The sequence below is a fragment of the Triturus cristatus genome, chromosome 3_1 (assembly GCF_964204655.1).
Source record: "Triturus cristatus chromosome 3_1, aTriCri1.1, whole genome shotgun sequence".
Classification (NCBI taxonomy): Eukaryota; Metazoa; Chordata; class Amphibia; order Caudata; family Salamandridae; genus Triturus; species Triturus cristatus.
Window position 1 is genome coordinate 245,709,458 of NC_140583.1, and position 14,361 is coordinate 245,723,818.

Sequence of the window (14,361 nt, forward strand, 5' to 3'; positions counted from 1 at the left end):
TTAGTAGGTGAAAAACGGGGTATTCAGGCTGACCAAGGAATCGTGCACGCTCGTGCGTGTGCGATTCCTTTTGTCGTACGTGATTGGCCTTCGCGTGCGTCTTTTTAGAAAAGACTGCACGCAATTGGCCAAAGGCGGGCGCATTGCTCCGCCCATGGCCTATTGGTGTCTATTACGCGCTTATTACGCGCTTGGTGCGCGTAATAGACACCAATAGGCCATGGCTCGCTGTGGCGCACGCAGGCTTGTTTTATTTTACTTTGATTTTTGTAATATTCTGCACAGCACACTACGGTAGCCTCGGCTCTTCCAACCCCCCTACCCCTACCAAAACACTTACTGTTACAAGCTCGGACATGCTTCACCAAGGACACAAGGTCAGATAACAAGTTGCTGGAAAGTAGCAGTTCGCTTCCAGGCTTTTCTGGATGGCTCAATGTGTGTTCCTGGGCACATCCTAAAACATGTCCATTTTCGGCTTCATTGATGGGCACAGCGCAGGCTCGATGTCATTACAAAGCGCTCCTTCTTCGAGTGGACAGTTACTTACATGAGTCATGGGTGTTGCCCCCTCCCCCACCCACCGACTCACGGTGGGGTACCAGCGCAGTCCAGTTGCCATGTACCTCACTGTTGAGTGCTTGATATTTCACCTCTAGAACAAGTCTACTTACCATAGGGGGGAAACTAAAAAACAGTGCTGAAGAAACACTATGTATGCATTTGTTTTTTTTGGTGTTAAACTGCAGATTTCTCTCAAAGCAAACACCGCCGCCAACAATGAATTTTCGTATTTATTTACAGACCATTTTGTGTCAGGAACTGGCACCAGCGGAGTCCCCCCGCCACCCGGGCCCTGCGGGACATCCCCTGGCAAGCAAGGTGTACGTGCGCCATGGAAATGAAGGGTCCCTGCTTCCCCGCGCATGCGTCAATTTACAGAAGCTGCGATGGGGGAGCGCATCCCCAGGTGTGTGTGTTTGTGGTTTTTTAGGTCGAGGACTACCGGTCTGCCGAAAGGCAGAACCGGAAGTCGGAGATTTAATGACTTGGAGAAGAGGGGCTTGATCCAGCCCCTCTTCTCCCCTGTTCTCCATTGGCTGGCCTCGTAAATGCTGGCCAGCCACTGGAGAAGAGGTTAGTCACTCCGATCAGGCCCCGTCCTTTTCGGATCGGGGGGCGTGGTTTTTGCGAAAAGTCTCAGGGAGGAGACAACAGCAAAACACGCCCCCGAATCCGAAAACGACGCTGCCTTTCTCCGAGGCATTTCTGCTCTGCCTCGGAGAAAGGCGGTGGTGTGTGCTTGCTCTTGTTTCTGCTCTCCTCGCTGCTCCCCCTTACATACCCCCACTTCCCATTGTCCCTTTCCTTCTCCCACGAGGGCTCCACTTCGTTTTCTGCCAGCTGTCCCTGTGCGACTGCCCCCCCCCACCTACCTCGTGACTCCCCTTCTCTGAACCCGTAATTCATGGTATACCCGCTGTGCACTGATGCCGCCCCCCACCAAAAGAACCCACGTTCTGAGGCTGCCACATATGCCTCCCCTTTGTTCTGTTCGAATCCTCCTCGCTTCCTGGTGCGCCTCTGTGCCCTCCCCCTCACTCCTGGGCTCGGGCTTCTTTGTTTACGAGTCAGACGCTGGATGGTTTGTGGGGATCAGACCTGCTCTAGAGCTTCTAAGAATTTTGACGGCAGTTTCTTATTTGAGTAACACCTTCCTCCCTCCCGATCACCCCTACCCCTCTACAGCCTCATACTCATATCACTTCTCAGTTTCTCTTTCTCTTAATTGCTTTCTACTGCTCTTTGTGCCTCGCTCTTTTGTTTAGCCACCGAGTCTCACTGCGTTTCTCCCTCCTTTGTTCTTTTTCGCTGTCGCACTTTACTTTGTCTCTCTTATTTTTTCTATCACGTGCTCCTTCTTTATCCATCTTTCTCTTTTCATCCATGCTCCTTTGTCTCTATTTTGCTCTATCTATTTCACTTTTACTTGCTCTCGCTTGCTCTCTCTCACCTTGCTGTATCTTGTTTATCTCTTTCTCTGCATATTTCTCCCTTTTTCATTCTTTCTCACTCTATCGCAGTATCACACAGCTTTAGGAGCCATAGCTATGTGGCACCCACCCTCTGCACTGAAACGTGCCGCTGGTGAGCGCAGCCTAATTTTTAAATTGCCAGTGCCAGGAAGCAAACTATGATGGAAGTTTGTTCAGATACAGCGGATCGGGTGCCAAAAAGCATTATGAGCCACAGTGAACGAGTCCTGTGCAGAGTGCTGCTGCAGCGCACTACACACGCTGTTTCTTCTTCCCTGTCCTGTCTGTCTCTGAGGCGCATGCCTGCACACTATGCTGGGGGCTGGCGAACTTGTGGAGGAGACTTAGGTCAGACGCAGGTTGGTCCAATACGGGACACGTGAGGAGGCTTCTGCATGATAGGAAGAGACCGGCTATGTACTCGCACTGTCACTGGTAGCGCTCAACTACCAATAACAGTAGTAGCTGCTTGTCGCCAGGACTAATCCCCCCACCCATGACCTGGACTATTTTTAGCACAGTACTAGTAGTGCAGCATAACACTACGCAGCACTTTCTAAATTCACCAGGCAGGCAGTGAGTGACCCTGCAGCGTGTGATGCTTTTTCCTGCACAATGGAAACAAGGGGTGAACCAACAGCGAGGCCTCATTAACATGCAAATGGTCTTTTTAAAGACCTGTGGAGTGCTCAGGCGCGGCTTTGTGTCTGGCCAGGGAGTGGTCTCATCCCGGGCTGCCACACACGACGGGGGGGGGGGGGCTGAAGCGCTTTGAGTTCAATGGGTGTTGCGCGCCTGATCACAGGTAAATGCGGGAGAGAACGGGTTGTTGAGCAGGGCCGGGCTGGCTTGCCCGGGCATCGGGCGTTTCCTGTAGCAAAAGTGCTTCACAGTTAACCTCCCCCATGACCCTCCAGCTGGTCCGACATAATTGCCAGGCCTACTTTGGGGTTCCAGTTCGGCCCTGTTGTTGAGTATCCTACCCAGGGCTTTAAGTGGGATAAAAAAAAATGGGTGGGGGTGGGGGGCGGTGTTGCGCGGGGTCTATCGACTTGTATTTTGCTGTTTCTTTTGTCATTGCATCCAGGCATAATGATACAACAAGTAACATGATACCTACAACAAGGTAGGACTATTGGCTTTGTCAATCGTTGTTAGTTGCATAAGATAAATTAGCAGTAACTGTGGCTTGTATATAATATTGAAAAAGCATCCACTTGAAGCCCTAGTGACACCACGACAATGTTACTGCTCCTGAGTTTCATAAAGAGACAACAATATAATCATGCAGTGGCTGAACTCGACAGATTAAGAAATATATCCCAAATTATATATAACAGTCGGTAGACGCATGCCTCTACAGTGTTCTCTTATATTTTGAAACCAGAATTGGTCAAGTTCGTATCCTTTCAAAGTTCCCTTTTCAAACAATCATTATCAACGCCAAGTCTGGCCCTGGCACGGTAGTGCGATTTTTGTTTAGTATTAATAAAATGTGACACTTCAGACAGCAGTTTCAGCAGAGAGGACAAAGAAGGAATGGGCATGGGATCCAAATACTCATCATGCATATTAGTCTGGGCCACTGGCATTTTGCGATGCTGCAGCGTTTTCCTCATAATTATGGATTTGCCAAACTTCCCAAATAATGCTCGCATAATAAATCTCGCTTTTGAGAGTGATTAAGCTATTGACATTGTAAATAACAATGCCGTTTCTTTAAATGTTTTAAAAACATAAACAAAAAAAAGCATTTACAATGCAACGGTCTCGGCATTGTTAAAGTTAGAGCTATTGGCATTGCTCATGACAATGCCGTTTCTTTAAATGTTTTAAAAACAAACACATAAACAAAAATAATGTCATGAGCAATGCCAATAGCTCTAACTTTACCAATGCCGAGACCATTGCATTGTAAATGCTTGTCTTGGGAGGGCAGGGGGCGGGGGCTGGGGCCAGAATTTGAGTATGCAAGGTTTGTCCCTTCTGCCTCTACAACATGTGCTGAGAGGAGGGCTCTGTCACGCTGTACCCCAGTGGGACGTTTGACACGGCGCAAGTGCGCTCACACCCTGGAAGCGTGCCCGTGCGCCCCGCGAGGTAACACATTGTGTAAATTAAGTAGTAATCCACTTGGGTATTTATGCTGCGCCTGGCACACACACAACCTCGAACTGGACAGTAAGCAGCCTGGACCCCAGGTACAGCACAGGGTGGGTTCCAGCAGGCCCGCATCCCTTGTGCTCCTGTGCAGAGACCAGTCTTTGGAGATAGAGGCTTGGAGATTTTTTTTGCTTGCCAAAGTAATTTCTCAAATTCGCTTCATGTCACCGACTGTATTTCGGCCCCTTCCTACCGACAAGCCCCATACAGGGCCAGTCATGTCTCTGATTGCTGCAGGTCGTTCAGAGATCTCCGTCTTTGGTTGAGGATGTCATGGTTTCCGTGACTACATGCACAGGCTTTACTTTCGCTCTATCTGTGACGCGTAAATGGCGGTACCATACTTTTGACTTCTGCATGCGACCCTGTTCTGAGCTGGGCACCCCCAATAAACAGGTATCTGAGGGTGCAGATTTCTTGTGCAGTGGGGGCCTTCTCTACTGCACCCTGAACCAATGAACACATGTGAACAGAGGTTCCTCCAGTGAACACTGGCACTGCAGCAGGCGCAGATGAGTACAGGGCAGGGGGAGCTGTGGCACAACAATTGCATCCACGCTGGCACTGGAAAGTCACAGATGTGTACAGGGCAGGGGGAGCCGTGGCAGTCACAGATGTGTACAGGGCAGGGGGTGGGCACAACAACATCCACACTGCCACTGTGGCCGACATGGGTGAGTCCAGGGCTGAGGGAGGGGGGCACAACAGCCTCCACACTGCCACCGTGCCAGGAGATAAATACAGGACAGAGGGAGGGGTCACACAGCAGAAGATATACTGGCATAGTGCGGGCACAGATGAGAACAGGGCAGAAGGGGGTGGCACAGTAGCATACGCACTGGCACCATGGCAGGCATAGATAAGTACAGGACAGAGTGGGCACACCCTCATCCACACTGGCACAGTGGCAGGCACAAATGAAGACGAGTACAAGTTAATGGGTGGTGGAGGGGTGGCATAACTGCATGCAAAGTGGCAGTCGCAGATGCTTGCATGGCAGTGAGAGGTGGTGCACAGCACCCACACTGTCACAGTGGTAGTCACAGGTGAGTACATGTAGACAGAAACTGGCACAACAGTATGTGCAGTGACAATGTGGTCGTCATAGATGGGGGCATATAAAAGAAAGCAGCAGCACAATCACCCACAGTGGCACCGGGCACTAAGATATGGGAACAAGAGGTGGCACAACAACATCGACACTGGCACTGTAGCAGTCCCAGGTGAGTCCGGAGCACAGGGAGAGACTGCACAAGAGCATTCATGCCGGCACTGTGGCAGTCACAGGTGGGTACCTGGCAAAGGGAAAGATGGCACAACAGAATCCACACTGACACTGTGGCAGGTGCAGAGGAGTGCAGGGCAAGGGGGAGCAGTGGCAGAACAACGTCCACACAGGCACATCTGCACTGGCACATCCACACTGGGAGAGGGAGAGGTGCCAAAAGAACATCTACATTGGTACTGTGGCAGTCAGAAAGGTGCACAGAGAAGAGGGAGGGATGGTACAATAGCTTCCACCCTGGTAGTGTGGCAGGAACAAATGAGTAGAGAGTAAGGGGACACCATACACTCCCCTAAACAAGCATTTGCAATGCAATAGGTCTTGCATTATTAAAGTTTGAGCTATAGGCATTGCTAAATAATGCAACACCAATAGCTCAAACTTTAATAATGCGAGACCTATTGCATTGCAAATGCTTGTATTGTATAGCTGCAGGACAGCCAGACAGGCCTCTTGGGGCTAAACAGTGTTCTCCTGTTCCTGCTCTCTCAATTTTGTTTATGAAGTGGAATCGTCATCCCAGACCTTCACTTCATAGGCAAAATAGACAAAGTAGTATGCCTCTAGTGCATATACGGTGACCAACTGGCATGGGTGCGAATTCAGGACGATCAGTTTAAAAATTCAGGACAAAGGGTCAAAATTCAGGATAAACATTCAGTACAGAAGGTCAAAATTCAGGACAAAAATTTGGGACAAAACATACTTTTTACATACATATCAGAGGAGGTCGCACAATAATATATAAGTAAGTAAATAGACAACTAAAATAAATACAACTCAAAATAAGTTTATATAAGGTTAAGACAATCGTGCACTTAACAGTTTTTCAGTATGCGCGCAGCTTTGCAAAGCGACATCAGGCCCTTTCTGCAATCAAGATTTGTGCTAATGTAACAATAAACATTAAATAGTATTTTTTTATTTGTATGTTGAAATCTGATGTTTAAATGTACAGGGAAAACGCTGTTAGTTATTTTTTTTAAGTTCTCCAGCATGGCGCCAAGACAAAAGCAGAATGCCTTCCCCATATCTGATGCAGGAGACCACATGCTGTCACTACAATTGGGCCCACTGTCATTCAATAAGCGCTAATCAGCTGCAGTGTCAGAATGACAATGGGCCACTTCACAGTCTGCGTGAGGTCCAGGCAGCCTCAAACTACAGATCAAAAGATTATTGCAAGAGGCCCGAGTGAATTCTTTTAAACTCATGAGACCTCCCGCAGGGAAACATCATACCTTATTGAAATTTCCCACTTCGATTCTTGCATGATGTCTATAACGCGTCCGTAATTTGGGGACCCGAAATTACGGACGCCTTGGGGACATCATACTAAAATAATGGACGGTCCGTGAAATTTACGGAGGGTTGGTCACCCTAGGTGCATACCATGGATAAAACTCCCCTCCCACGGGTTGTGCGAACACAGGATTGAAGGGATGCACAAAGCTTTGGCAAGGTGGACGGATGGTTCCTCAGCCATTTCGTTGTTGGTGCCATCTCAGTTTTGCTTGCAAGTCATGAGTGTGATAGTGGCTGTAATCATGCTTAGATCACAGCTCCTTTAGCCATTACCTTTGGATACTTTAGGTTTGCCTCTTCCAGCGCATCCTCCTTGGTCTTTAGTCTTACGGCTGCCTGCTGCCATCTCTCCTTCCAGTACTGGGCCACCTGCTGCTGATCCTGCAGCTGGGAGGCTATCTCCGTCTGCTTCTGCTGGTGCGCTGCTCTCAGCTCCTCGCAGCGGACTTCCAGAGCCTCCTTCTCCTTCTCCAACTCCACCTGAGAGACTCTACGAGACACAACGGCAGAGACAAAAGGGTATACCACACATCCGCAGCCAAAACACTTCCACTAGAGCCACACATACTCATGACCAGATGTTTGCCAATTGCCTCATACAGGATGTGGCACCCCTACTTGACCCTCACCACTCCCATGTATGCTCCTCCTCTGCCCAGCCAGCCCCTGCGAATACTCATCTGCAGGGAAGTAGTATTGAGAGTGGGGTTTGCTCGCCCTAGTCACCCTGATTTGGTACCAATACGTTAAGGGGTGGTGCTTTTATAATCAAGTTGGATTGCTTACTCAGTTCTTTGATTGTACACACCAAGCGTATAGGTTAAATACTCAATATTGAACCAAACGGTGTTTAGAATGGATATCGTGATAATAACAATACAATTGTAATAGAAAAGCTTTATTTTTCTTTAGAGTTATATTTTTCTTTTTATTCGTTAATGCTTTCTAATGCCACAATGTAGGGTAATGGTGCATCCAGCAAAAGTTGAATATAGCAGGGCGATCTCCATGCTATCTAAACCTTCGCTGTAGGAAAAATAACACTGAAGAAAACTAAAGCTTTTCAATCACAAGTTTTTGGATATCAACTCTAGACTGCGATGTCTTCAGAAACTCAGTATCTGCTTAACAACTTTTCATGAGTTTCTCCTATAACATATAAGGCACTCTATGCCACTACCTCAATTGTCTTCATTCAGACATGATGCTCAAATTTCTCGAGCTAATTCTTACTTACCATGCCTGGTGGGTGTGGGTTTCATATCTTCGTGGAGCTCATACTGTGATTGAAAGGAAACATTATTTGCCTTCAATTGCTAGCAACGTATGGCGTTCCTTGGATAATTGTATGGACTTGTCTACTCAAGGGTTGGTAGCTCAACATCCTTTTGGATCCGTTTTATTAGCTTAATATTTTATAGGTGTAGCAGATGTCCCTTCCCACCATTCTATCTCTCTTTCTTTCAATTATTTTCCTCCTTCTCTCCTATTTTAATTTCTCCTCCCCATGTATCTTATTTACCAAGAAATACAAACTCATATTTGACTTTACTGGATATACGTAGATATTCCTTCTGTCCCATCGTTCTAGGGTTTATACTTAGTAGTTAATGAATTTGTAATATCGGTTATCACTCATTATATTTATCTGATCAGTTCTATTTATTTTTTATCCCTATCCAGTTGTTATTTATTATGTATTATTTTTTATCTTTTTAATTCTTCACTATTAGAGATTAATTTCTGATTTCTATGTATTGCTAATGTTTTTCCATATGTACTTCTTTTTTAATTAATGATAAAATATATTTGACAAAAAAAATCTCTTGAGTTAATTTAAAAACGTTGCCAAATCATTAACTTTAATTTCCCGGCGCTTATCTCAACAGTGTCTCTAATTCTCATGGAATTATTGTTTTTTTTACATTTTCTTCTGTCCGCCTATCATCCATTTCCACCCTTGCAGCACACACGGCGCGCTTGTTGGAACAATATGTTGCGGCCAATATTCACCACCATACATTTTATGTTGTTCCCAAGTAAACAGCCAGAAGACTCACCAGGTAAAGGAAGGAAGGCACCTCTTTTCATTCAGACTGATCAGCTTTCTATTTTGCAAACAAATGTTTCTTTAAGGGCTGCTACGATCTTATTGGTCCTTTCTCCTTTCTGAAGCTGTCAGGTGTCTGCCATTCTCCTTTCAATAGCACAGACAAGGTCGTGGGTTTAAAGGGAAAAATCCTGCTGTTCATTGATACGACACACAGTCTGGAATGGCCATTAATACTAAACTCCGAGTACATAGTTAATCAGCAAAACTAAAGCCATACTGCACCATGCACCATGCACCTGACTGAAATTCCCCAAAGGATCTTGGTTGAGCCCAGATTTTCTCTTTGTTGGTCGTGCTACACTGATGTCTGTCTGTCATATTCTACATGATATGTTGAGCATTATTGGATCTCTGTTCTCTGCTTTATGGCATACAATTCTCTTTTGTAAATGGTAAGTTTGTTTGGATCCCGTTCTCTTTACCAGGTCCCATTTTAATCCTAACTGATTTCTTCTTAAATTTTTATCGTCACATGCGATCACAGATCCTTTAGAGATTACGGAAGGTTCTCTTGATCTCCCAGAAACAAATAGTTTTGAACCCAATAGACAATATCCTCTGAATCTTTAGGAACTGAGAGGCAGAAGGAAGATATTCCAACATCTAAGCCCACCCTCCTACAGCAGACCTTAGTTGGTGTAAGGCTGGCATATTCCGAGGACTGCTACCTCAATAATTATTCGGGTCTTCAAATATTGAGGCCTCAGTGCCCAAAAAATTCTTAATAACTATCTTGGACTTGATTTTTAGGGTTGTTTAAAGTCAATGCATATCACAATAAGTGGAATTAATATACTACGAATGATAAGCATTACTTGGTGCAGCTATGTTGTGGTCTTAGTCACAGACAATGGCCTGGGTTTTAGAGATCGATTTATCAGTCAAAGAGGATTGATATCAAAACAACAATGTGTAAAACAACATCTCGAGTCCTCCCTCCTGCTCTGATTGCACTCTTTCCCTTGTACCTCAGTTCCTCGCAGCGCTTCATCAGTGACTCCATGTTGTCCCCCTGGCCTGGCGTGTCTCCTTCAACCACAGACATCAACACCTCCTTCTCTCCTAGAAGCTGGGCCCTCTCTGCTTCAAGAGCCGTCACCTGATTGGTGAAGATTTTCTTCTCGGCCTCTAGCTGGTGGAGCTTGTCTAGGGTGGCCTTTAACTTCTGTTGGGTTTGTCCCAGTTCAGAGGAAAGCTTCTCATGCACCTGGTAGAGAAAAAGCACCACTGTTCAAACTCATCTATCTTTTAGTTATCAACACAAACCACTAATTTGATAAAATACAGCAACAATCTGGCCCTCTGTGTGGCTGTGTATACTGCAGTTAATGTCAAATTTACTATCTCCAAAAGTCTGTAAATTTATCTGGAGAAAATGCAAATATTTTTATTGCAGGTATTTCATTACTAAGTCCCTTTACTTCTCATATCAACGAAGGATAACTGTTTGCATTCAATTATGGTCAAGGGTTTTCACGCAGTGCCACAAACTGGTTCTCAGATTTGATGACTAGGGAATCACTTAACACCACAAGACCATGAAGATCAGAAGATGCAGAAATGTTTGACAGAAACTCTTAATCTACTCAAAGAATGGCAAACACATTGCAGATATTGGCTCCCCGATCCAGTTCTGTGATTTGACAACATTAACATGCATCCTAGTCATGGGCACCATACTGAATGGTCACCTGTTGCAAGACCATGTAGAATCTGTGCCCAGCATTTTGAATAACTGCCTATCAATTATTGCTTGCAGCATTAAACTTTGGGCCCAGCCAGTACAACGCTATTAGGGTCATACATGCCTTGAAAAAAAAGCCTGGACACAGTGGACTCACCAAACATTTGCACAAGTCTATGTCATCTAGTGCTTCAGTCAGGATCTGACCCGACAGTTGATTTATCACCTGTATTCTCCGGATGTGAATCTTCGCCTCAGTGTCCACTGACAATGTGCACTGCATACATCTATGATATACAGCAGGCTCGTGTTTGAGAGGCTCATTATGATTATGGCCTACCCTGCTAGATCTTGTTATAAATGTGTGTTGCAATCCAACAACTATCCTTATAGTGGTTCTAAAAACAATGTTTGTCCCTCTTTGACTCATCATCCATGTGTACTATGACTCTAGGACTGCCCTTGCTCGCCAACTAAATGGCTATAGCAAGGACTAATAAGTAACTGAATCTTTTACTTCTTTTATCTATGGCCTCAACCTGTATGTATATAAATAAAACAATGTCCATATTTTGTTATTTTTGATACAACTATTGATGGGTACTGAGGGTAGGCAGCCTTAATATGAGGTGCTGAGCTACCTGCTTATACATCACCAGCTCTTCCTTCATCTGGACCTTCTCCTGGTCCTGGCGGTTTGCCTGGGCTTTGGCACCAACGAGTTCTACATGGAGATCTGAGACTTGATCATTGAAACCTTCCCGGCCCATCTTGGCCCGCTCAAGCTCCAGGGCCAGCTCTTCCGACCGCTTATGTAGCTCCACCTTCTCCTGGATAGATAAAACACACGGCACAGGAGATAAATACATGCAGATTAGAGTACAAGCACTAGAGCACAGAAGGAACATTATAATGCTGTGATAGGTGTGATCATGATGATCAATACCATCCTTGCCATACCTGAGTGGCTCTGTCCACCTTAGAGGTCACACTGCCAATGTTTTGTCTTTGCACAAGCACTAAAGAACTCTTCTAAATTGTTGTGTGAGACTGTCAGAAATTTGGACAGGCTTGAAGTATCACAAAAAACACTGAGAAGAAATAAAGCATTTGGCAGTGAATAGTCACATCACAAATGGTATTTATACCTGTCTGACCAAAAACAGTGACGAAATAGGAAGAAAAGCAGACATCTCAGTACAAGACAAGAGACGCTACATTCACCTGGTTCTAACACAAAGAATGACAGACAGAAATATTATTTTTGAGGAAGAAAAAAACATTGTTTCCATTTTTGAGAGGAAAGGATGAGACACGCGACATGGCCTCCTAAAAATGTGGGTATAAAAGAAAAACAAGAACGTCTGAGTGATAGAATAAGGAATACAGGAGAAAATACATTTATACATTAGATATTGGACATTGGAAAATTAGCCAGGAATTAGCAACAAGAATGAATAAATGATAAAATATGCTAGATATATTATGTATTACAGGCACAGCCCAAGTTCAATATATCCTCTACAAAACATATTGTCCCAGGTAGTTTAGGGGTGGTGGATGAATTTCATTTGATGTTCTTGAATGACGATAAAAAATTCACAATTGTCTTGGGTAAGTTGAAGTAATTATACACTATGTAAAATCTCATGTGAGGTCCAGGTAATGGTAAACTATTCAAGACTCAAGCGAGGCCCATAGATAAAACACTCTAGAGTATAGCAGATAAATTAAATGTTACAACAAAATGCAAATGGCAAGTGGTATGCCTTAGCTTTGCCTTGCCTTAATACTTCTACTACCTTATATCACAAGCCCAAGCTAAAGGTGACCATTCAACGCCTTTGCATGATCTACATCAGTGTAAGTGAATCAAGGTATAATGCAGACTTCTTTAGAACAGGTGAATAAACCACACCTCTACTCCTGGGTAAAGACCTACGTTTTCTGTGTTCCCACTAACATTCACCAACCAGTGTCAAGTCAAGTCAAAAATACTTTCTTCGGCCACTAAAATCCATAAAAGCAGACAGTTAAAAACATTTTGGAAGACTTTAAAGAATAATTAATGCATTAGGAGAGGGAAAGTGCACATGTCCATTACGGAAAACTAAGTCATTTCCCTCAGCCTAACAAGAATGACAATGTACAGTACTGTAAGCGTCAGACATCAAACCCAATACTTTTTTGGGATAAATTAAGCAACTCCATGCCTATATATATATATCATGATTATAAGTAAGTGAATCATAGAACTGAATAGATAATGGAAACCATATAAGGACACTGTAAAACATATAGCGCACCCATGCATATACATCTCAATATATGACATAGTTCACAGGCACATGTATAAGTAATGATAATTCTTGAATACAGAAACCTACAACTAAAAAAAATAATAATCATCTGCTCATCCGATAATAGTGTGCACATGCTTAGCTTATTTTTCACAGGTAAAAGCACATCATCCATTGATATTAAAATAATAAAGAATTTAAAGTATATATCGCCATAGGGTTCCTCAATAGCACTGCAGTTCAAACTGATGGAACCCAACATAAATGAGCAAAACTGTAAATTATAGAAGGCGTGTCCTAAATTCATAAGTCGCTCCAAAAACAGGCTTCTCATGACTTTACCATTACTTTGTCATGAGTAATGTAATATGGGAGGTAATTACCCCTTGATAAAGCCAATAGGCCTGCTTTCAATATTTTGGTGCTCTCACCGTTTGAAAAAGTCAGCAGGTCTGCCTTACTTTAAATGACACCCTATATATTGTTACATCCCATAGTCAGCTGTGCCCGCCCAAGCCCATGCTGCACAATATATATCAATATATCAAAGTACGCCGATGATATGTAAAATCTGAAATGGGGTATTGCCATAGGCCCATGATCATCCAATCCTCTCTCCTGTCATTGTGCAGTGACCAATGAAGATCCAGGTATGAACTCAAAAGCACAATCATGCCAGTGATGTTTTATTTATGAAGCAAGCAGAAAAAGGCATAAAGCCGAAACGCGTCCTTGCAGATAAAGTTATTTCAAAGGGACCCCGCGAGTGCAGAATGTTTCTTTGAAACTGGAGCGTTGATATATATACATATATATTCATCACAGCTATTGAACAGTTATGGTTATGAAATTATGAAAAAGAACCGAACGCCCTCTGAAATTCTCCAGTTACGATAGTTCATCAAACCATATCTCGCACGCCTGCCATGCAAACCATAACTCACTCACTAAATGCAATGCTCATGATCTTATGACCTCATACTTCATTAATTATCAGATGACTTCAATATATATATATATATATGTATATATATATATATATATATATCAATTCACTGAAAAAACCATAGGTTTCACACATGTTATAGTTAGCGGAAATTTTACTGATAAAAAACCAATGAAATTCCCCCGTTATAGTTAGTGCAGGCAACTATAACTCACGCGACCGCAATCCTCTGCTAATGCTAATACTGTATTTAGACACTTATTTGCCCATGTCTTCTTCCATACATTTTTAGCTATACATATATTACAAATATTTTTTTTTCATAAAGACACATATGTCATCAGCAGAAGATTGCGGTCGCGTGAGTTATAGTTGCCTGCACTAACTATAACGGGGGAATTTCATTGGTTTTTTATCAGTAAAATTTCCGCTAACTATAACATGTGTGAAACCTATGGTTTTTTCAGTGAATTTGCAAGGTTTTTAAAATGCTAATTCCTAACTATAACGTGTGTGAAACCTATGGTTT

General features: G+C 43.8%; 1 protein-coding gene across 2 annotated transcripts in view; it reads right to left on the reverse strand.

The window, feature by feature from the left end:
- Window positions 1-14,361, reverse strand: part of LOC146860022 (uncharacterized) — a 269,057-nt gene that overhangs the window by 102,452 nt on the left and 152,244 nt on the right. For both annotated transcript variants that reach the window (XR_014978762.1, XM_085643785.1), the window contains exons 10-12: window positions 11,228-11,416; window positions 9,871-10,109; window positions 7,063-7,279 (exon numbers count right to left, since the gene is read on the reverse strand). Coding sequence is in view for 1 of the 2 variants with exons in the window: in XM_085643785.1 (XP_085499911.1) it covers window positions 7,063-7,279; window positions 9,871-10,109; window positions 11,228-11,416 (645 nt within the window). In the remaining variant the exon portion in view is untranslated. The remainder of the gene's footprint in view (window positions 1-7,062; window positions 7,280-9,870; window positions 10,110-11,227; window positions 11,417-14,361) is intronic.